Source organism: Artibeus jamaicensis, unplaced genomic scaffold, assembly GCF_021234435.1.
Source record: "Artibeus jamaicensis isolate MK-2021 breed Jamaican fruit bat unplaced genomic scaffold, CSHL_Jam_final contig_589, whole genome shotgun sequence".
NCBI classification, from domain to species: Eukaryota; Metazoa; Chordata; class Mammalia; order Chiroptera; family Phyllostomidae; genus Artibeus; species Artibeus jamaicensis.
Window position 1 is genome coordinate 1,560,350 of NW_026521896.1, and position 24,490 is coordinate 1,584,839.

General features: G+C 43.1%; 1 protein-coding gene and 1 pseudogene across 1 annotated transcript in view; both read right to left on the reverse strand.

Annotated features, from left to right (window-relative positions):
* Nucleotides 1–24,490, reverse strand: part of WDR88 (WD repeat domain 88) — a 51,809-nt gene that overhangs the window by 6,765 nt on the left and 20,554 nt on the right. Inside the window, exons 2-9 of the mRNA XM_037139122.2 lie at nucleotides 23,683–23,793; nucleotides 22,455–22,543; nucleotides 21,801–21,864; nucleotides 19,586–19,724; nucleotides 19,136–19,265; nucleotides 16,377–16,564; nucleotides 14,527–14,609; nucleotides 12,977–13,045 (exon numbers count right to left, since the gene is read on the reverse strand). Coding sequence (XP_036995017.2) covers nucleotides 12,977–13,045; nucleotides 14,527–14,609; nucleotides 16,377–16,564; nucleotides 19,136–19,265; nucleotides 19,586–19,724; nucleotides 21,801–21,864; nucleotides 22,455–22,543; nucleotides 23,683–23,793 — 873 coding nt within the window. The remainder of the gene's footprint in view (nucleotides 1–12,976; nucleotides 13,046–14,526; nucleotides 14,610–16,376; nucleotides 16,565–19,135; nucleotides 19,266–19,585; nucleotides 19,725–21,800; nucleotides 21,865–22,454; nucleotides 22,544–23,682; nucleotides 23,794–24,490) is intronic.
* On the reverse strand, nucleotides 6,876–7,784 carry LOC119044652 (homeobox protein NANOG-like; annotated as a pseudogene).

Genomic DNA, 24,490 nt, shown 5'->3' on the forward strand with positions numbered 1-24,490 from the left:
TTTGCTGTCCTTTCACTGTTCATCTTTTTTTATCTTCTTTTTCTTAGATAAGTCCCTTTAACATTTCATATAATAAGGGCTTGGTGATGATGAACTCCTTGAATTTGATCTTATCTGAGAAGCACTTTATCTGCCCTTCCATTCTAAATGAAAGCTTTGCTGGGTAGAGCAATTTGGATGTAGGTCTTTGGATTTCATGACTTGGAATACTTCTTTCCAGCCCCTTCTTGCCTGTAAGGTCTCTTTTGAGAAATCTGCTGACAGTCTGATGGGAGCTCCTTTGTAGGTCACTGTCCCCTTATCTCTTGCTGCTTCTAGGATTCTCTCCTTCATTTTAATCTTGGCTAATATAGTTATGATGTGCCTTGGTGTGTTTCTTCTTGGGTCCAACTTCTTTGGGACTCTCTGAGCTTCCTGGATTTCCTGGAAGTCTATTTCCTTTGCCAGATTGGGGAAATTCTCCTTTATTATTTGTTCAAATAAGTTTTCCACTTATGGCTGTTCTTCTTCCCCTTCTGGTACCCCTATAATTCAAATGTTGGAACTTTTAAAGATGTCCTGGAGATTCCTAAGCCTTTCCTCATTTTTTTGAATTCTTGTTTCTACATTATTTTCTGTTTGGTCATTTTTTTTTCCTCTTTCTGGTCCACTCTCTTGATTTGAGTCCCAGTTTCCTTTCCATTACTATTGGTTTCCTGTGCATTGCCATTCATTTCAATTAGTTTAGCCTTCATATTAGCCTTCACATTAGCCTTCCTCTAATGTGTGACTAAAATCAACCAGTTCTGTGAGCATCCTGATCACCAGTGTTTTGAACTGTGCATCTGAAAGTTTGGCTATTTCTTCATCACTTAGATTTATCGGCTCTGGGGCTCTAAGTTCTTCTTGAGCCATGTTTTGATCTGTTCGTGCCTGTTATGTATGAGGAGAGGAGCTTAGTTATTTAGCAGAGCGGGGCCATCCAGGTCACTGTTTTGTAACGCTGTAGGTGGGGGCGGGTCAGAGAGAGGCCACCCGGTCGCTGGTTTGTGATACTGTAGGGGGGGGCGGGGTCAGAGAGGGACAGTGGTGGTTCCTTCTGCCGCTTCCTGCCACTGGGGCCTGCACGGTCTATCTCACCGCTCCCTCCTTCACCAGTTTATTGGTTTGGCCAAAGGGTTCGTTGTTGTCAGACTTCCGTGAAGTTCAATTTTCTGTGGTTTTGGCTGTGTTTTTTGTTGCTAAAACTTTGTTGTTTTTAAACTTGGTTGTGGGAGGAAGCACAGTGCTTCCACCCATGCCTCCATCTTGGCGGAAGTCCTCCCCAGTTTTATTTTTAAAAAGGGCCAAAGATGTTAACAGATACCTCAACAAAGAAAACCTATGAATGGCAAATAAGTACATGAAAATATGTTCCACATCATATGTCATCAATGATTTGCAAATTAAGACAAGACACTGCTACACGCCTATTAGAATGTCAAAATCCAGAACACTGACAGCAACAATTAGTGGTGGCAAGGATGCGGAGCCACAGGAACTCTCAGTCATTGCTGGTGGGAATGCAAAACCATCACAGCCAACCTGGAAGAAAGTTTGGCAGCTTCTTACTAAACCAAATATGTTCTTACCATATAATTCATCAGTTACACTTCTTGGTATTTGTCCAAAGGAGCTGAAAACATACCCACACAAAAACCTGCACACGGATGTTACTAGAAGCTTTATTCGTAGTTGCCAAAACTTGGAAGCAACCAAGGTGTCCTTCAGCAGTGGAGTATTATCCAGTGTTTAAAAGAAATGAGCTGTTAAGACATGAAAAGACATGGAGGAAGTTTAAATGCATATAGCTGAATGAAACAAGCCAGTCTGAAAAAGCTACATACTGTTATGTATCCAACTATAAGACACTGTGGAAAAGGCAAAACTATAGAGATAGTGATGTGATCAGTGGTGGCCATGGGGTTGAGTAAGCAGCAGAGGGGTGTATAGGTAGAGCACAGGTCATTTTTAGGACAGTGAAACTACCCTGTGTTATATTGTAATGGTGGGCACGTGTCATGCATTTGGCAAAACCCATATAACATAAAGACTTCAGTTAATAATGTATCAATATTGGTTGAATTGTAACAAATATACCACACTTAATGCAAGATATTAATAATAGTGAAAATAGGAGGAGGGCATGCATGAGAACTCTCTACTCTCTGTTCAGTTTTTCTGTAAATCTAAAGCTTCTTTTAAAAATAAAATCTAAAGACTATACTTTCAAGGATCATTTCTGTAGGTACTAAAAAAATTAAATTTATCTTTAAAAAGAAGACACTGGTATTCCTTAGAAAAGTGACTTAGTGATCACTGAATGATTGGAAATACTATCAAATGAACATCCATTGAATCGGTTTTGTGAAACTGAGTGTTTGATAGAACAATGCTCTTTCCCCAGAGAAGACCACATCCTAATTCACAGAACCTGTGAATATGTAGGGTTACATGACAAAGGGGAATCAAGGCTGCAAGTAAATTAAGTTCCCTAATTAGCTATTTTGGAATGGGGAGATTATTCTGAATTATCCGGGTGAGTCCAACATAACCACAGTGATCCATAAAAGTAGAGCATTCCACCAGAGGACTACATGACTATGGAAGGAAGGCACAGAGAGATGCCATGTTGCTGGCTTTGAAGATGGAAGAGAGGCCCTGTGCCAAGACACGTGGGGAGTTTCTAGAAGCTGGAAAGGGTAAAAAAATGGATTATCCCCTAGAGCCTTCAGAAGGAAATACAGGCTTGTTGACACTTTGATTTCAATCCAGTGAGAACTTGCCACATTTCTATTTTACAGAACAGTAAGCTATTAACTTTATATTGTTTGAGTGATAAAGTCTGTGGTGGTTTATTATAGCGGCAATAAAATCCAACACATTAAGTAATGTTACATTTCCTGATTCAGCAGCTGCAGCTAAATGTCCTGTGGGAGAACAAAAGGGGAAAGTTTGGTTACATACAAGTATGTGCTGGCCCACTGCAGCGTAGAGCTGTCAGATTTTACCAGTATCATACTTTCTATAGTATATCAAGTGATTTGTCCAATCATGGAAACAACAACAAAAAAATGTTCCTCCTAGCTCTTAGATGCTTTGATTTAAAGGTTGGAGTTTCTGCCCTGTCTGGTGTGGCTCAGTGGATTAAGTGTTGGCCTATAAACCAAAAGGTCACTGGTTTGCACATGCCTGGGTTGTGGGCCAGGTCCCCAGTAGAGGGTGTGCAAGAGGCAACTGGTTGATGTTTCTCTCCCTCTCTTTCTCCCTCCCTTCCCTCTCTCTAAGAATAAATAAATGAAATCTTTAAAAAAAATAGAAGTTGGAGTTTCAAATCATTTTCTTGATTTCTGTGAAAATTTTAATGAGACTGCAGAGAACATAAAACAGAAGCATGCTGGCATCTCATCCAAACACAAACTAGACATTTACATATTTAGCAGACAATGCAAATGTAAACTTTGGCAAATTCTATTCAGTCTATTAACTTCTTACCAATGCAAATGAAAAGATCTTACCTGTTAAATGCCCTGCATAACATGCACACGATAATCCTAAAAAGGAGTGTGATTTGCTTAACTGTGATGTTGAGTATTTAATAATAAAAATTTTTAGTCTGTGAACAAAAAAGGATTTTGTAATAAATCTGACAAGCTTGAGTGACCAAAAGTAACTTCACAGGGTAATCTGATCATAGGTGGGTAGTTAAGGGCAGGTCATGGTGGGTAGTTATCATTCCCCAGGCCTATAACTTTCTTAATTAAAGGTTTATCATACTACCAGCCAAGATCAAGGTGCAGGTAGACACACTGTGCCTCCTTGCACAACCAAGAGAAGGACAACAACAAATTAAAAAACAAAAACACCAGAACTGCCAGAAAATCCAACTGTATGGAAGACCAAAAACCAAGGAGTTAAAGAAGAAACATTCATCCAGACTGGTAGGAGGCGCAGAGATGAGCAGCAGGGTGGAGTGGACTCAGAGCAAGGCAGCAGCTGGCGTATCTAGTGAGGCAGTGGCTGGAGGGCTGGGTGGTCCCACATCTATGTGCAGATAAACTGGGAGGAACAACTTAGGAGGGAGACAGACTGCACAATCCATGGTCCTAGTGCAGGGAAATAAAGCCTCAAACCTCTGACTGAAAACACCTATGGAGTTGAGGCAGAAGGAGAAACCTTCCAGCCTCATAGAAGAGCTGGTTGGAGAGACTCACAGGGTCCTAGAATGTACACAAGCTCACCCACCCAGGAATCAGCACCAGAGAGGCCCAATTTGCTTGTGGGTAGCAGGGGAAATGACTGAAATCCAGCAGAGAGCAGAGCAGGTGCCATTGTTCCCTCTCGGACTCCTCCCCCACAAACAGCATAACAAGGCAGCCACGTGGGTTGTCCCACCCCGGGGAACACCTAATGCTCTGCCCCTTACTACATAACAGGAGCACTAAGACAAAAAAAAAAAAAGGCCCAAATGAAAGAACATATCAAAGCTCCAGAAAAAAATACAAGTAAGCCATGAAGAATTAGTCAACCTATCAGATACACAGGTCAAAACACTGGTTATGAAGATGCTCCAGGAACTCACTGGGTACTTCAACCGAATAAAAAAAAAACCCAGGCAACAATGAAGGTTGCATTATGTGAAATAAAGAAAATATACAGGGAACCAACAGTAAAAGGAAGGAAACCAGGACTCAAATCAGTGGTTTGGAGCAGAAGAAAGAAATAAACATTCAACTAGAACAGAATGAAGAAATAAGAATTCAAAAAAATGAGGAGAGGCTGGGGACTTCTGGCCAAGATGGAGGGGTAGGTGGAAACACTGTGCCTCCTCACACAACCAAGTTTAAAGAAAACAAAGTTTTAGCAAAAAAAAAAAAATGCAACCAAAACACAGAAAATTTAACTATACAGATGTCCGACAACAACGAACCCTTCAGGCAGACCGGAGCCAGCGACTGGCAGAGCAGGGTTGTGCAGGAAAACTTGGTCAGACCGACCCAGGCACTTGGGCAGCAGTTGGCGGATCCCAAGCATGGGGTTGCGACAGGCAGACCCAGTGAGAGCACAAGGCAGCAGGCTGACTGTGGTCACACATTCGCGCAGATAAACCAAGCGAAGGAGCGAGCAGTGAGACAAATCGGGCAGGCCCCAGCGGGGGTGAAGCAGCAGAGGGAACAGCCATTGCCCCTCTTTGACCCCACCCCCACATACAGTGTCACAACCCAGCAACTGAGTTGCCCCGCCCTGGTGAACACCTAGGGCTCCTCCACCCCTCATACCTAACAGGCGTGAACAGACCAAATCATTATGACTCAAGAAGAATTCAAAGCCCCAGAGTCAATAACTCTAAGCTACCAAGAAATAGCCAGTCTATCAGATGCACGGTTCAAAACACTGGTGATCAGGATGCTCACAGAACTGGTTGATTTTAGTCACAAATTAGAGGAACAAATGAAGGCTAAACTAATTGAAATGAAGGGAAATGCACAGGAAACCAATAGTAATGGAAAGGAAACTGGGACTCAAATCAAGGGAGCGGACGAGAAAGAGAGAAAAAAATGATCAAACAGAAAAGAATGAAGAAACAAGAATTCAAAAAAATGAGGAGAGGCTTAGGAACCTCCAGGACATCTTTAAACATTCCAACATCCAAATTATAGGGGTACCAGAAGGGGAAGAGGAAGAGCCATGAGTGGAAAACTTATTTGAACAAATAATAAAGGAGAACTTCCCCAATCTGGCAAAGGAAATAGACTTCCAGGAAAACCAGAAAACTCAGAGAGTCCCAAAGAAGTTGGACCCAAGAAGGAACACACCAAGACACATCATAATTACATTAGCCAAGATTAAAATGGAGAGAATCCTAGAAGCAGCAAGAGATAAGGGGACAGTCACCTACAAAGGAGTTCCCATCAGACTATCAGCTGATTTCTCAAAAGAGACCTTACAGGCAAGAAAGGGCTGGAAAGAAGTATTCCAAGTCATGAACTCTAAAGACCTACAACCAAGATTGCTCTATCTAGCAAAGCTTTCATTTAGAATGGAAGGGCAGATAAAGTGCTTCTCAGATAAGATCAAATTCAAGGAGTTCATCATCACCAAGCTCTTATTTTTTTAATGGGAAAATGGATGTTTTGTTTATTTGTATTTAAACTTATGAGCCAACCAGCCAAACTGGTAATATGATGATACAGCAAAATACAAAACATCTATCACAAATACTTGAGTAATAAATTGGGGTTGGTAGTAAAACAGCAAAAGGGGCAGAGGAAATCAGTTAAGTATATTGGAGCTTAACCTCATTCTCCTGAACTGAGGTTTGTAATTGGCCCCCGATCCCAGAAAACACACATAATCTTTTATCACACATCTTCGTACTTTTACTTTGTATTCTTTTTTTTTTTTTTAGAAAGGGGAAGGGAGGGAGAAAGAGAGAGAAACATCAATGTGTGCTTGCTTCTTATGTGGCCCCTACTGGGGACCTGGCCCGCAACCCAGGCATGTGCCCTGACTGGGAATTGAACCTGCAACCCTTCAGTTCGCAGCCCACACTCAATCCTCTGAGCTATGCCAGCCAGGGCTACTTTCTATTCTTGAATTAGAGATTCTACACCATAGATTAATTCAAAATAGTATTGTATTTAATTATCTATAGCCAGAGGCATCTTATATGTCTATCGCAGCAAGGCTACAGAAATCTGATTAGACTCAGCATACCTCGCCCCCACTGCTCCAAGCTGACATAATAGACATAATGAGAAGCAGCCTGTCGAGGCAGAGATACACTGAAAAATCCCAGGAGAGGTACAGCCACTGCCCAGATGGAGACTGAATATATCTGTCATCACATTGAATGCTCAGATGTTTGTGGAGTCTGGCTGCATATTCATGTAGTAATCTGGGAATAAATCCGTGGTTTGCTGGGTGCTATAATACATAGGGGTTTGCAGTACTGCATCATAGCTTTCCCCAGCAGTTTCCAAGGTGACCTCTAAGTCACTGATGGGAGGAGTTTGCTGGAACTGGATCTGGGGCTGCAGGGACTCCTCTCTATAACTATAGAACTGATTGGTCCAGGCCTGGGAGCACCAGGTCTGACTATTGCAGGAATGGTAGTTCCAAGACGGGCTGTTCCAGGAATGGTTGCTGCAAGAGAGGTTACTGCAGGTCTGGTTGCTCCACACTGAAAGGTTTCCAGAAGCATTCACCAGACATCCCTGGTGATGATAGGAAGAGAAGCCCATGTACTCTGTAGTTGCTGAGCTCATCTGAGTTACACGGTTGCTATTCTTTGGCCAACTGTACTTCTGCCACCTCTTACATTTCATTCTCTGGTTCTGGAACTAGGTCTTAATCTATGTGTAGCTAAGGTTCAGGACAATGGAAAGTTCTTGCATCTGCTGGAGGCTGAGATACTTCTGTCTCTGAAATCTCTCATTGAGTACACAGAGCTGGGTCTGTGAGAAGACGGTTCTGACCTTCTGTTTCTTGACCTGGCCCTTTTCCTCCTTTGCTACATTGTCCTCTATCGAAGTGGGCAGTATTGTGTTGGGACTGGTGGAAGAATCAGGGCTGTTCTGAATACACAGGTCCATGGAGGAAGGAAGAGGAGAGACAGTCTCTGTGTGGAGTGTCTCAGCAGATGACATAGGCAAGGATGCATAGTTTTTGTCAGGCTCATAAACCTCAGGCACTGGTGAAGGTTCCCTAGAATTGGATGCTTCGGGGCAGGGCAGGCTTTGGGGAGAAGCCAAATCCACACTCATGCTTACTTGTAATCAGAGCCAACCAACCCAACCTAGGAAAAGGACCAAGCCCTTATTATATGAAATGTTAAAGGGACTTATCTAAGAAAAAGAAGATAAAAAAGATGAACAGTGAAAGGACAGCAAACTCACAGTTATTAATAACCACACCTAAAACAAAAGCAAACTAAGAGGACAGCTAGATCAGGAGCGGAACCTTAGAAATGAAGATCTCAAGGAGGGTTAGCAACAGGGGAGTGGGAGGAGGAGAAGGGGGGAGAAGGTACAGAGAATAAGTAGCATAGATGGTAGGTAGAAAATAGATAGGGGGAGGGCAAGAATAGTGTGGGAAATATAGAATCTAAAGAACTTGAGACACGTAGTCATAAACTAAAGGGGGGAATGGTGGGGGAGGGGTGTGCAGGGTGGAGGGGAATGAAGGGGGGAAATAGAACAATTCTAATGGCATAATCAATAAAATATTTTTTTAAATGAGGAGAGGCTTAGGAACCTCCAGGAAATCTTTAAATGTTCCAACATTTGAATCATAGGAGTGCCAGAAGAAGAGGAAAAGCAAGAAATTGAAAACTTATTTGAACAAATAATGAGGGAGAACTTCCCCAATCTGGCAAAGGAAATAGACTTCCAGGAAGTCCAGGAAGCTCAGAGAGTCCCAAAGAAGCTGGATCCAAGGAAGCACACACCAAGGCACATCATAATCACATTACCCAGGATGAAAGGTAAGGAGAGAATCTTAAAAGCAGCAAGAGAAAAGGAGACAGTTACCTACAAAGGAGTTCTCGTAAGACTATCAGCTGATTTCTCAAAAGAAACCCTGCAGCCAAGAATGGGCTATTCCCTTCATGAAGGAAAGACTATTCCAAGTCATGAAAGGCAAGGACCTACACCCAATATTACTCTATCCAGCAAAGCTAACATTCAGAATGGGAGGGCAGATGAAGTGCTTCCCAGATAAGGTCAAGTTAAAGGAGTTCATCATCACCCAGCCCTTATTATATGAAATGTTAAAGGGACTTATCTAAGAAAAAGAGGATAAAAAATATGAACAGTAAAATGATGACAAACTCACAGCTATTAACAACTGAACCTAAACACACACACACACACACACACAAACTAAGCAAATAACTAGAACAGGAACAGAATCCCAGAAATAAAGATCACATGGAGGGTTATCAGTGGGGGAGTTGGAGGGGAAGAAGGGAGGAAAAGGTATAGAGAATAAATAGCATAAATGGTAGGTAGAAAACAGACAGGGCTAGGTTAAGAATAGTACAGGAAATGTAGAAACCAAAGAACTTATGTGTATCAACCATGGACATGAACTAAAGGGTAGGAATGTGGGTGGGATGGGGTGTTCAGGGCAGAAGGGAATAAAGGGGGGAGAATAGGACAACTGTAATAGCATAATCGATAAAATACATTAAAAAATAAAAATAATAAAAGTTTAAAAAATCAAGTTTATCATTACCCTAAGCAAGTCCTCCTATTTAACCTTGTACTGAAAGTTCTAGCCAGAGCAATCAGACAAGAAAAAGAAATAAAAGGCAGCCAAAGTGGAAGGAAAGAAATAAAGTTGTCTTTGTTTACAGATGACATAATCTTTTTTTTTTTTAATTTCTCTTTACAGGGGAAGGGAAGGAGAGAGGGAGAGAAATATCAATGTATGGTTGCCTCTCATGCATCCCCTGCTGGGAATTGGTCCGTAACCCAGGCATGTGCCCTGACTGGGAATCGAACTGCAATACTCTGGTTCGCAGGCCCACGCTCAATCCACTGAGCTACACCAGCCAGGGTTCATAATCTTATATTTAGGAAATCCAAAAGATGTTAGAAGTAATCAACAGTCAGTAAAGTTGCAGGATACAAAATCAACATACAGGAATCAGTTGTGGACTTTCCAGCAGTGACAAGCTTTTCACGACAACATGCCTCTCACTAAGGATCTCTTTTATCCCTCTCCAGAAGGGAAGAGGAAACACGAGAAGTGCCTGGTGCAGAACTGCAATTCCTACTTCACAGGTGGGAAATGCTGTAAGATCGCCACCATTTTTAGCTGTGCACGAATGGAGTTCTGTGTGGGGGCTGCTCCACTGTCCTCTGTCAGCCTACAGGAGGAAAAGCAAGGGTCACAGAGGATGATCCCTCAGCAGGAAGCATCATTAAAAGCACCCTGAGTAAAGATGAGTGCCATTCATCCCAATAAACACATTTTTTAATCAGTTGTGTTTTTATATATCAATAATGAAAAAAGGAAAAAGAAAACAATCCCATTCATGATGGCATCAAAATAATAAAGTGCTTAGGGATGATTTTAACCAGACAAGTATAAGATCTATATACTGAAAACTGTAAGATTTTGGTAAAGGAAGTTCAAGAGGTACAAAGAAATGAAAAGATATTCCATGCTCCTAGATCAAAAGAATTAACAGAGCCATCTATGTATTTAATGAAACATCTATCAAAATTTCCACAACATTTTTTATAAAAATAGGAAAAACAATTCTACGATTTTTGTGGAACCACAAAAGACCCCAAATAGCCAAAATGATCCTGAAAAAGAAGAACAAAGCTGGAGACACCATACTTTCTGATTTCAAACTATATTACAAAGCTACAGTAATCAACATAGTGAGGTATTGGCATAAAAATAGAGAACCCAGAACTAAACTATCACATATACAGTCAACTAACATTTGACAAGTAAGCCAAGAATATTCAATGGGGAAAGGTTCGTTTCTTCATTCTTTAAATGGTGTTGGGAAAACTGGATAACCTCATGCAGAAAAATGAAATGGGACCCCTATCTCACACCACTCACAAAAATTAATTGAAAAAACACAAGACCCAATATTATAAAACTCCTAGAAGAAAACACAGGGGAAAACTCATGGACATTGGTCTTAGCAATGATTTTTCAGATATAGCACCAAAAGCACAAGAAACAAAAATGAAAATGAGTAAGTGGGACTATATCAAACTAAAAACAAAACGATAAGGAAGCCTATGGAATGGGAGAAGATATTTGCAAATCATATATCTGATAAGGGTTAATATCCAAAATACATAAAGAGTTCATACAACTCGATAAGAAAAATTACAATTGAAAAATGGGAGAAGGAACTGAATAGACATTTCTCCAAAGAAGATGTACAAATGGCCAACAAGTACATGAAAAAGATGCTCAGTGTTACTAATAATCAGGGAAATGCAAATAAAAACCACAATGAGATATCACTACCTCATACCTGTTAGAAAGGCTATCACCAAAATGACAAGAGATAAGTGTTGGTGAGGAAGTGGAGCAAAGTGAACCTTTGTGTACTATTGGTAGAAATGTAAATTGATACAGCCACTATGGAAAACAGTGTGGAGATTCCTCAAAAAATTAAAAATAGAATTACCATATGACCCAGCAATCCTTCTTCTTGGTATATATCCAAAGGAATTGAAAACAAGACCCCAAAGTGATATCTGCACCCCCACATTCACTGCATTATTGAAGATACACAGTAGTTGGGATGTGGGAACAACTTCAGTGTTTGTCAGTGGATGAATGGATAGATAAGATGTAGTGAGTATACACAATGGAATATTACTCAGCCATGAGAAAGGAATGCTGTCATTTGCAGCAACATGAACAGAACTTGAGGGCATAATGGTAAGTGAAGTAAGTCAGACCGAGAAAGACAAACACTGAGTCATCTCACTTAGACTGAAATCTTTAAACACCAAATTCATGGAAACAAATAGTAGGGTTTACCAAGAGTGGGGGATGGGAGAAATGGGGAGACGCTGGTCAAAGGGTATGTACCTCCTGTTACAAAATGAGTACTTTTGGGTGATCTAATGTACAGCATGTTGATCTTAGTTAATAATGTTGTATTATGTGATTGAAACTTGATAAGAGTATAGATTATACATTTTCTCACCACAAAAAAGAAATGGGAATTCTGTGACATGGTGGAGGTGTGAGCAAATGCTGTGGTGGTAATCATTTGTCAATATATTAGCGCATCAAATCAACAGGTTGTATACCTCAAACTTATATGATGTTAGATGTCAACTGTACATCAATAAAGCTTGAATAATATATAAATAAATGCAAGTGATATCTAATCGACCAATCCTATTATATTTATATTCTTTTTAATAAAGTCTTATATTTATATATCTTAAGAATATACAATGATACAGCCTAAAAATTTTAAATATACAGTAAAGACTATTTTAAAGTCTAAATAAATTGTTGTATCAAAGAACAGAAAGAAACATTATAAAATATTTTATACTTTTCTTAAACATATTTGTTTAATTAGTCATACTATTAAATTACTACTAATTGCTGCTGTTAAATAGTCCTATTGTTGTTTTGTTTAAATAACAGTATTTATGTAACAAAAAATTTTTAAAAAATAAAAAGCAGAATAAAATATAATTTTAAACAAACTCTCAATTTTCCTATTTTGTTTTATATTTTTACTTTGTTATTTTCCAGCTTTACTGAGACATAATTGACACAATCACTTTCCACATTTTTATATTAAAATAAGAACATATGGGTATATATTTTTTTATTATGTATTATTTACTACAGTTTTTCTGTCAGGTGTGGTGGTATCCTGGGTTGGCTCTCTAACAAGTTGGTCACAGAAGGCAGAGTCTTGCCCACAGTCTCACAAATCTAGAAACTCCCAGGCTACAGAATGACATGACTCTAATAAAGATGGGGAGCCAGGTGACTCCCCACTTCTCTGGTGCTGAGCCCTCGGGATATCCTGGGCCAGTCGCTACCTGCTGTTGGAACAGGAATCTCCAGCTGTAGTGAAGTAGGGAGGGAAGACCCATCTGGGACCTCAGGATGGTCTCTGATGCTTGTCTGCAAGCTCATGCCTTCCCCTTCAAGGCCCTCTGTTGGCTTTACCACTCACCAGTCTGGCCAGGCCCTTGCTCCAGCAAAACTCAAGTGTCTGTGGTTCAGGCACAGAAATACCTGGCAACTCCTCACATGGGCAGACGGAGATACCTGCCTTCAACGTAGAGGCAGCTCCCTGGACGGGGTTGGCTTGGTCAGGTGTGGCCCTCAGACTGAGTCTGTCCAAGAATTTTACTCGACAACAGTGCTCCTGTTATCACCAATCCTCAAAAAGGCAGTAGAGATTTTACGTTACTCCAGGATTGGCCACTTTTACCTTTGAAGCAGAAAGGACCCATTTCTTGCTGCTGCTAACGGCAACATCCATCACCCAGTCATCATGGCCCTGAAGCAAAATAGAATTTTAACAAGGACCTAGAGGAAAAGCCTTTATACCAGAAAAGAGAACAAAAACAACAGAAAAGTGAAGAACCCAATGTTGGTTACATTTAAGAGTAACTAATTGTGCCTCTCGTTTCACGGAGGGCATTTAGGTAGAAACACAGAGTATAAAGGCTTATGATACATGCGTATGTCTGGCACTCTGTGTGGTTTTAAACTGCAGGATGGGAAAAGAATGACTGCATTCCCAGCTGGTACCAGAGCACCTCTTGCAGGTTTTCACTTTCTTTCTTTGTTCTAGGAAACACTACTCAGAGGTCCGTTTGGGGAGGGGGCTCCTGGCTTCACGTGACTGCAAACCTACCCACTGCTCCTTAAGCAAATGGTAGATTGTTGTCCTCAGACACAAAGGAGCTCAGAGGAGATAGATGACATTGCTGGGTCAGACACTTAATACTGAATCCTTATAGTTCTTTGGCCTTTTCCTCATGGAAAGAGGTGAACACTGAGGCAACACAGGTTGGTAGGAGGACAGGGAACCAGACAGAAGGTTAAACTTTGAAAAAAAGGACAGAAATTTGAGGGTAGAACAATAGAGAGGGGGAGAGAGGAGAAGAAAAGTGAGTAAAACAAACTAATAGGGGGGCAAAGGGACTTAATGTAAAGCACAGGGAGGTTAAACATTCAGTTTTAAACTGTTGATTTGCTATGTTTGCCTCTCCAAACTCTCGAAGAAGAGAGCTCAGACAGACCAGCCCCCAGAGCCTGAGTGTTGTGGCGAGCAAGGGGCGTTGTCTACTTTGGGTCCCGGGGAACAAAGAGACCGAGACCCATGGATGCGAGCACGCCCAGACAAAGGTGCCCAGAAAATCACAGGATCGGGGAGTTTGCAGAAATCCTGAGGTGGGGGCACCTGGAACAGAGGCACTGGAGGAGCCGGTCCTGGGACTGCCTGACCGCCGGATTCTGGCTGTGTTGGCTGATCCATCACCCTTATCAGAGCGCTACTGTGAGTGGAGTCCGCTCAAACCTGCAGCCAAGCTGCTAAATTGACGCCCCCCATTTTGGAGTCCCGCAGCTTTCTGTGCATGCCCCGCTATGGCATTTGGCCTCCTGCACAGTAATTTCTTCTGTTCCTAGACACTTTCCCATCTCTGAGTTTTTGCACTTGCTGTTCCATCCGCCTGGAATACCCTCCCCCAAAATGCTCACTCATCCAGTCCTTCCTTGTCATCAGTGTCTCAGCTCAGAGGCCACCTTCTCTGTGTGGCCCTCCCTTCTCACCGACTGTGGATTAGTCCCCCCAGGCCCTGTTGTGATTTCTCCATATCACTCATCACTGTTGGTGATTTATTCATCCTTCTCCACCCAGGTGTCAGCTCCATGGGGGACATCTAAGTCTGCTGTCTCCCCAGCACCCAGCACCCAGCATGGAATGACTAAGGAACGAAATTCAGATGACCTATCTGATGCTGGCATTGGTACCTTCAAGGAGATCTTCCGGTAGCCTTCTCCTACATCCCAAATAGCCACAGTCTTGTCAAAACCTCCAGACGCGAGAAAAGATGCTGCAATACAAAATGAAAGTCTCAAGGGGTCATCTTCCCCAGCCAACTGCTTCCTCCTGAGGTGAGGTCCAAGCAGACTGAGGCTGCATTTGTGAGCTGCCGCGTGGCTCACTCTGAGGACAGTCTAATTCCTTCCTCGTGGTTCACCCACCCCCAGTACAGTTGATTCTCATTATTAATGGTAATTATATTCTCTCAAGTCATCAAAAATACAGAATTAGCAAATACTGTTGCTCCTTAGGAAAATATGGGGTTAGGTTCCTGTGAGCCTCTGGTCACAACATTTCCTTAACCAATCCATATATAACTTTGTTTTATGTCTGTTTCTGTTTAAAGACACCTCACCTGATGTAAATTGTTCATTCATTAAAGACTGAATTCATGGCCATCAGCACTCTGACTCGTGCCTGAACAAAACTTCTTCAACATGTGTTTCCCCGTAAAGCACATCACACCCTTCTCGCACTTAGAAATACTGCACAGTGCTTCAACATTATGCTAGAGCTCCCTCTTGAACAGTATAATCACCAGATAAAAGCTCAGACTGCAAAAAATGCCACTAAATAGACCACAGAAAGTACACTTCATGATAAGAGATGAAACAAGAAGGTATCGAGTCACCTTGTTCAACTTGAGCTGGAAATGTGTGCGGAGGCTAACTCAAACTTTTTGCTGCATTTCACATACCCACAAGTGGCCACAAAAGTGCCATGAGTATTGACTTTGGGGTTGCAAATAAATTTTAGCTAGTAGGCAAATTTACAAATATGGAATCCACAAAGAGCAACAACCATGTGCAATTCTGAACCCAATAAAGCCAAGGACAGAAACTGGTGGGCTGCCTCATAATGGGGACTGACTTAAGAAGAAGCTGCTTCTGAAGAGGAAAGTTATTCAGAAAAACCCTCGCATTTCTCAAGTCAGACCCTGATTGCGTGTGTGTTGGCTGGGTGCCCCCCACACACTCCATGAGGGTGGAGGACTGTAAGCTTTGGCTCCTGGGTATCGGGAGCGGCCACTTCCCCCACTGGGGTTGCTACCATGGCAGCTTCCTGTCATCGACTCTGCTCACATCCATGCCCCTTCATCTGGAATTAGCCTACCAATTTCCATCACCCAGTATCAGCCCCTCTGGTTCAGGGTGTACTTACTGACCCTAACCTATAACTCTGGGGTGGGCAAGTCAGTCACACCTGGCCAATCAGTATCCCTCATGACCTGCTAAAATGATTGGTTCAGAGATGGGCATGTGACCCAAGTGGAGTCAATGGGAGTCTTCCACGGGACCGTGCGGGCACCATCAGAAGGAGCTTCTTTCCCTAGGATTGTCAGCAGCCAGAACCACAGTTGTCCTGAACCACCTGAGGCTATTTTGCCTACTTGGAGAGAAATGCCAGTACAAGAAAGAAGCTGATCTGAGGGGCAAAGTAGAAGAGTTAGCTCTCCACGAGCACTGTCTGAGTGTCTGGACCCAACCAAACCTGCAGTGAGACCTGCTCCTGGGCTGTCCCATCACAGGAGCTAATGAATTTCTTTTGTTCTTTTGTTGCTTAAACTACATTGAGTTGAATTTCCGTCACTTACAAACTTGTGCCTATGAATCTTCCTCCTGGCGTTTTGGTTCTTGTGGAAGGTAAGTCCACCCTCATGGCCAGCAATACTAAACATCATCCTCTGTGCTAAGAGAAGTCCATGTGACTGAAACACGAGGAGCTCTGCCCCGGCACTTCTATGGGTGCAGAAACTTTCTAGGCGTTCATTACTCACTGTCTCTGGAAAAGTGGCAGGAACTCACACAACCTTCGTGGCCCCGCATCAGAGTCACACAGGCTCCGCGGTTTCGAAACTCCCCTGTATGGACATTCCATATTTTTAAGGTTTTATCCCATGAGCTTGTACACAGGAAATGGCCGCTGAAGGTAAAGCAGCAGTTTGAGATTGCGTTGCTGTGGGCCCTGAAACAGAGGTGGAAGGGTGCACCTACTAGCTCTGTGTTCCTGGGAAACCTGAGGACACACCTAGGGCCAGGGGTCAGGGGTGTGAAGGGAGAGGGCACTGGAGCTCCTTCAGTCGCTGCCTACCATGGTCCAGTCAGTAACTGCTCTGACCACGCCACACTATTCCAGGATTTCTCAATCATGGCGGTACTGACATTTTGTACTGAGTGACTCTTTGTGGTAGGAGGCTCTTTTGTACATTGTAATATGTTTTGGAAGAGATGAAAATCTGTCACCATTTTACTGTTGTTGTTTTTTTTGTTTGTGATCTTCAAAGTATTTTTCCCATGATTCTCATCTCCTGTTATAAACAAAGTTTTTAAGCAAACCTATAAAGATGAATGAGCATCTCTGAGCAGTTTGATTCATAAAATCAATCATTTTACCTGAGGAAAAGTTTGGACAAAACTGTTTTCTAGAGCTCAGGTCAGAGTTTTGGACACTGATTCAGTTCTCTGAAATGCACAAACTGAGCAAGATCAAAGGCAAACAAGTCCACTTCCCAGGGATATCCAGGGTAAAACCTTCCAACTCCCTGTGCCTGTTAGAACGGCTGAGAACCATGCCAGCATCTAGTGTGGAAACCAGGGCCATGTCTATTTTCCAGGAGGAGTTCTCATTTCAAATAAATTCCACTTCTTATAAAAACCATTTTTCTTAGTAGAAACATTGGGTGAAGTGCTTGTGTTGCACATGCACTTCTGGACAAGATAGAGTCAATACACTTCTCTCCGTTCCTCCTGCTAAGTACAGCTAACAACCCAGGTGTTTATAAAGCAAACAGAAGACTATGAAAGTTGGGGAAAAGAAGGCAGACCAGTCAGGGCTCTCGGGACCCAAGGATAGCATGCTATGGGTCTGTAGGGTTTTCTTTGTGCTTCATATATCCTGGACTGCATACTAGAAGCTTATAACCAATTTCTTTTTTTAAAAAACACCACTATGGGGAACACAAAAAAACAGACCACCAAGTAAACTCATTCTCCTTAGCCAAAGGGACAGTCTAACGAAACAGAGCACCTTTAGACAATATGCACCTTAGTGTAGCCAAATAGATTGGAGAAGACTGCTGTTCCATCCCCACCCGACAGCAAAAGCCAAGAGGGGAGCCTAGACCTCCACCCTCGCCAGGCTGTAATGAGGTGGCCTGCTGAAATGGAAGGTTTCAGCAAGACAGACTCTCATGATATAACACCGAAAATGTCCAGGATTCAACTAAAAATCAGTCATCACACTAAGAGTCAGGAAAATCTCAACGTAAATGAGGAAGAGAACCACCCGATGCCTACACTGAGATGACACAAATCTGAGAATTATCCACCACGGGTTTTCAAGTGGTCATCAAAAATGCTCCAATGAGCGATTATAATGATGCTCGAAACAAACAAAATGATAGAAATCCTCAGTAAAAAAAAAAAATAAAGATATAAAGGGTGATCAGGTGGAAATTTCAGAACTGGAAGATACAGTAACCAAAATTGTTTAAAAACTCGGTGGGGAGGCTAGAAGAAAGCTTTAGTGACTGTGAAGTCAGACCATGTCAATGAACCTATCCAAAAAGTCAACCGAAAAAAAAAAAAAAAAAAAAACGCAGAGCCTCAGAAACGTGTGGAATTACAACAAAGTATCCGAGCATGTGTTTCATCAGAGCTCCAAAAGGAAAGGAGAGAGAGAGGCTGAAAAGTAATCGAACTAATGATACCTGAAATTTTACCACATTTGGCAAAAGACACAAACCTATATAATTCCAAGTAGGAAAACTCAAAAGAAAGCTATACCCAGACACATCATAATTAAACTTCTGAAAACAGAAGACAAAGAAAAATCTTGAAAGCAGCAAGAGAGAAATGATCAGGGAAAAACAATTCGAATGGCAGTGGATTTCTCACCAGAAACCATGGTGACCAGAGAAAGTGACATGACCATTTTCAAATGCTGAGACAAAAAAAAACCTGTCAACCCAGATTTCTATATCCAGTCAAATTATCCTTAGGGATGGGGGCGGGGGGGGGGGATCAAGACATTTTCAGATGAAGGAAAACTAAGGGACTTTATAGCCCTCACACCTACCCTAAAAGAATGGCTAAGGGAAGATTTTTTGAACAGAAAAAAAGCAGTAAAAGAAGAAAACTGGAACCATCAGAAAGGAAGACAGAGCACAGTAAGTAAAAGTATGGGTAAGTACAGTCGACTTTCCTTCTCATCTTGAGTTTTCTAAATTTATGTTTATAAATATATAAATATAACAAAGTGTTTGTGTTTACTCCTTGCAAGCTCCAAAGTCAGTTGAGATTATGTTGGCTCACATGGAACCAGATGCACACAGCTGGCAGTCGCCCTAGTCTGCCCTCCTTCTTCCCTTTTTCCCTCTCCAGCCTCCTTGTAGGACCCACAGCCAAGTTGGAGTTGCCCAACATCTCCAACAGGCTCACGGGCTGAAAGTGTGCAAGCCAAATCCAGCATGGACAGGGACCCCCACCCACCTCTCTGCTACAGGAGACTGCTCAGCCTCCTGGGGCCCCTGCTCACTGGGTGATGGTGAGCACTGTGGCCTGGGATGTAACGTCCCAGATCTTGATGCTCTTGTCCAACGAGACGGAAGCCACCTTCTGGCTATCAGGGTCAAAACAGCAAGCGGTGACTGATTTTTTGTGATGATCTGAGGCACAGGGAAAGGGTCTTGTTATGCACATTCCTCATTCCGAGTCACCTACTTCACACAGCCCAGAAGCTCATACTACTCCCCAGACAGTGACCATATTCCAGAAACACAGTTCCGGTTTTCTCTGGAATCTGTTTGCTCGCATATTCCTGGGTGCGTACCACGCGTGTCGGGCTTCGAACAGGGAGCACGCTCCCTGTCCCAGCAGTGCGCCCAGTCTGATGGGGATTCGCCCTTGAATGGGTAATGCCCCACAGCATGTCAGGGGCCATGAGAGGGGCTGAGGTACCTCACAGCTCCTAGCCACGCAAACTCACCCTTGATGTGTGACACAGTTGTGGCATCTTTCGCGTCTGTTATACAGATTCCGTGATCCACATCCAAGCCTGAGGCCACATATTTACCATCAGGAGAAAACTTACAGGAGGATATGATGTTTTCATGACTGATACTCCACTGAAATGGGGCAACAATCAAAAGGTTGTTTTCTCTCTAGCCCAGTGGTTCAGTAGAGCTTTCTGTGATGGTGAAAACTGTCCAATATCCTAGCCTCTTGCCACACATGGCCTTTGAGTGCTTGTAGTGGGCTACTGCAAGTAAGAAACAAAGTTTTTACATCTATTGGCTTTAATTAATCTATTCAGTTAAGAAATGTAATTAATTAATATGCATCCAGGATAGATGAACAAGGATTAGAGGAGCACCCCACAGAACTGGCAGCAAGGTTCTCCCGATGGCCAGCTTCATTCCTGTTCATTCTGGTTAAGGAAGTGGTATCGCCTGGCATCATAGATGGGGCACTGCAGCCCCAGTCCCTCAAGCAGTTCACAGTCCCCTGCAGAAGGCTGGCCCCAAACCACAGTAAGGGGACAATGAGCTGCTCAACATTCTAGGAAAGGAGCGTCCGTACGTCTGTTACAAATTCTAGTATCACTATGGCGACAGTTTTAAAATGTGCCCACCAATTATTTGACAGTCCTCCCTCCCAAAGGTGGAACCTAAGTCCCTGCCTCTTGAGTGTGAGTTGGACTTGGCAACTTGTTTCTAATAAACAGAATATGGTAGAAGTGACAGTCCTAAAAGAAACTATGGCTGCCTCGCTGCTCTCCCTTGGGTCACTTGCTTTGTGGGAGTCAACTGCCTGTCCATGTCCTGAGGACACTCAAGCACCCCATGAACAGACCCACGTGGAGAGGAACTGAGGCCTCCTGGAAGTGGGTCCTCGGCTCCGGTTGAGCCTTCAGATGACTGGGTGACATCTTCAGTGTGACCTTACAACCACCCAGCTAAGCTGCTGCTAGATTTCTGACTGTCAGAAACTGTGAGAAATAAATGCATGTTGTTTGAAGCTGCCAAGTTTTGAAGTAACTTATCAAGCAGCAAGTAACTAAGTAACTGAGTTCAAGTAACTAATGAACTCAGCCCTAAAGGTGGCAAGTGGCATGGATGGCTTGTGCAACAAAAATAATTCAAAGTACTAAAAAAATATTTAAAGAAAAGAAAGCATCCCAAATAGAAAAGTTGGCCATCAAGAATGGGAAATATGTAAGAGAAGAAATTAACATTTGGGGAAATGCTTAAAGATCAAATGCCAAATTAACAATAAAATCCAGCTATATATCCAAGAAACACTGGTGCACATGTATAAAAATTATATGCAAACTTTCCTCATTGTATCATTGTTTATGATAAAGTGAAAACAGCCTCCATGTCCTATCACAGGGAAAGGTGAAATACAGCAGACCTGTCTGCTCCGTGGAATCCACACACACATTAAAAAAGGTGACGCTGATATGTACTTAAACGATAGTATGTTGTTAACAGAACACACTTATCTGTTTTCATGTGTAAACATGTAAAAACATAGGAAAAGGGACAGCAAAATCTCTGGGGGTTTTAAAGTTTTATGTTTATAATATAGGCTTATCTTGTCTTTCTAAAGAAATTTTACAATGACTATAAATTGATCTTCGCACTGAGAGAAGGTTTTTTTTTTTAAGGAGAAAAAGGAGGAGGGGAGAGGCAAGGCAAAGAAGCTGCTGGGCGAAGGGACCGGACTGGAGACATTGAGAAGATGCCTGTGCGGGGCCGGGGCTGCCTGGGCAACGGGCGGCAGACAGAGGGGATCTCAGAGTGGTTTGGAAGGATGGGTGGTGCTCCCTCCAAGATGGAGAGCAGACTGGGAAGGGCCCAGAACCCTTATGCTCCGTTCAGGTGGCCTTTTCCTGTGACCTCACCAGATCCAGGCACCTCACAGGGGAGGTCTCTTTCCCTCAGCCTGAAATGCCATGACCCCTTACGCCACCCCACCTGCATCCTTCCGGGTTCCATCCTTCACGCAGGGCCCCCTTTCGTCTGCTCCAAGAAGCTTTCCTTCCCCACTGCCCGCCCTCTACCATCTTGGGTCCTGGAGAAAATTCTTTTTTCCTGGAAGACTGGATTCTCTCCCCACTCCACACCCAGCCCAGGGCTCCGTGAGGCCCAGTCAAGACCCTGTGCTGTGATGTCTCCAGCAGGGCGGGGTGAACTTACCAGCAGCTTGCCTGACTCCAGGTCCCAAGTCCTCACTGTCTTATCATAGGCTGCTGCGACAATTCTGGAAATAAAATGATGAGCATAGGGTCTTTATGACAGAGACAGTTATGCATAGGGTTTCCTCATAGAACATTTTGATAATTCAGGACCAAGATTGCAAATAATAGAGATTTCTGTAAAGATACCCCATGACTCCCCACCCCACTATGAGCAGTGGGTTCTCGCTGAAAACAGAGAGAACTCCATGCAGAAGCGTCACCCAGCACCATTCTCTTCCTCACTCCCCCAGCCGTCCAAATCCACTCTTTCCTGTTCAGGGCATTAAAGGTATCAGCTCTTCTGTTCTATAGCTGACCATCTCTTTCTAAAGTGGTGTGTACATCTCACAAGGATCAATCACTTAACAGAAAACTACTTTAATAGCCCATCTCACTCTAAAATGTTTTATTGTACATTTTGCAAAATAATAAACATAACTTTGCCTTGTTATAGTGCATGTTTCCATGGCAATCTTTGTCCCCTGTGTAAGGTAAATGTCCATGACAGTGAAATTCCCATATTATTTTTACTCAACTGCCCTTGGTGTGCTGTACGCTGGCCTGCCTCTTCACTCCCACTTTTCCTGACCAGTGCAAGGGAAGGAAAGGTCACCTTCTGCTGTCAGCCGTGACACTGCACTCTAAAACAGGAGCTTTGGGCCCGTGCTCAAAATCCCGAACAATAGATCCATCCACAGCATCCTCAGATCAACAGGGGAGAGGAACAGAGAGGGACAGAGAGCAAGAGGTCACTGAGGCGCTGACTGAAGTTGTTAACTGAGCTCCACATTTGCCCTGAGCTTGTCTACAATGGCAAAGTGTGAGAACCACGTGGTCCTGTGACTCCTGTCCAGCTCAAAAGGATGAAGGGACATCACTCAGGGTCACACAGCTAGTGGGTCCCAAATGTGGGGTCTGAACCACTTAGATAGTTTCCAAACTCTCCTGTCTAGTCTGCCTGGCAGTGGCACCCACCAATGACACAGAGAACGCTTGTCTGAGGTCATCTGAAGGGTGAGAAGCCATCCTCCACCCACTTACCTGAATGGGAACCCGGGAACCAGCCTTAACTCATTCCACCCTGTCTCTCTCCTGCCCCTGAAGCCAGAGGACAAAACAAAACTCAGAACCGATTGTCCTGAGCCAGCTGCAGTCACACAGTCATCTGTGGCCTAGCCCCTGAGGAACATTGCCATCTGCCAGCCCTGCTCCTGACTGACCAGCAATGGCCCCCAACAGGTCTGCCAGGGTCTGCTGGCTATGCCCAGAAGACTCCAGAAGAGTCCTTGGGGACCACCTCTCCATAACCTTGTTCCCTGTGCCCCTGCTTCCTGCACTTTGGGACACTAACCTCAGGCCTGCCTCTACCAACCTGCCCTCATCAACAGGTCCCAGACCTGGCCACTTTTCTATTCTCAGTGACCAGCCAGGCCTGGTCATATCAGGTCTGTGGATAGAACTCAAGTTTCTAAGTGAGAAGGAGACCCAAAGGAATGGCATGGCCCAGACACTCCAGCTGGGCCCTAGACACTACTGGGAGCCTCCAAGAAAAGGTGAGGAATTCCCAGTCCAGTGGCCTTCACCCCCTGCTCCCACTGTTTGCAAACCAACCACCGGACAGCAGCTACACTCACTTCATCTCTCTCCAGTGGCTTGACACTAGTGTGAGCCCTCACTTTGCTTCTCCTTCTTGCACTTTGCTCAGAAAGGCCCCTCCAACTCTTTGTGATCCTTGAGAGAGCATAGAGGACTTGAGAGCAAGTCCTCTTGTGGGGACTCTCCACAAGAGGTGACATAAGCTTATAGGATGCTTTGGTTCCACCTAACATGGGGCCACCTACCCACAGCTTCACTGTGCAGTCATAGGAGCCGCTGAGGAGCTTTGTGTCATTCACACAGAAGAGACAAGAACTCACAGTGTGCTGGTGTCCACTCAGAATTTGAAATGGGATCTGAAAAAAAGATAAGCCAAATAAACCCAGCAGGAGGGTGCAGAATACAAGATCGATATTTTTTTTTTTGCAAGATTCAAGTCTATTTCTTTTGTACCAGTATGCTGGATCCTAGGTCAGAACAGTCCAGGAAAATAGCTATAAAAATGAGTCAAGATGCAAATATTGGCATTATACCCAGAAGATAAATCACTTAGAAGGCTCCGCAGTGTAATGTCTGACAACTCAAAGAACTCATCAGGATAGATTTCTTTTTACTTTTTTCTTTTTTAAAAGAAATATTTCAGATTTTTTTCACATTTTTAATTGTTGTTCAAGTACGGCTGTCTCCACTTTCCCCCCACCACTCCCCACCACCCCAGCCACTCCTACTTCTTACCCTTGATCCTTCCCCCCTTGGTGTTGTCGCTGTGTGCTTTATACATGTCAAGATCAATATTTTAAAAAATCAATTGTATTTCTATATGGACAATCCAGACAAAAATAAGGAAAAAACATGCATAAAAGCATCAAACTAGGAATAAATTTAAGAAAAAATGTAAAACTTATACTCTGAAAATTGCAAAACATTGTACAAATTTTTTTTAAAAAATAGAAAACCATCCTATGGTGGTGGATTATCAAATTTACCATCACTATGATATGGGAAACTTTGAAAAACCTCTGTTTAACCTTTATTTGCCCAGACCCCAGGCGC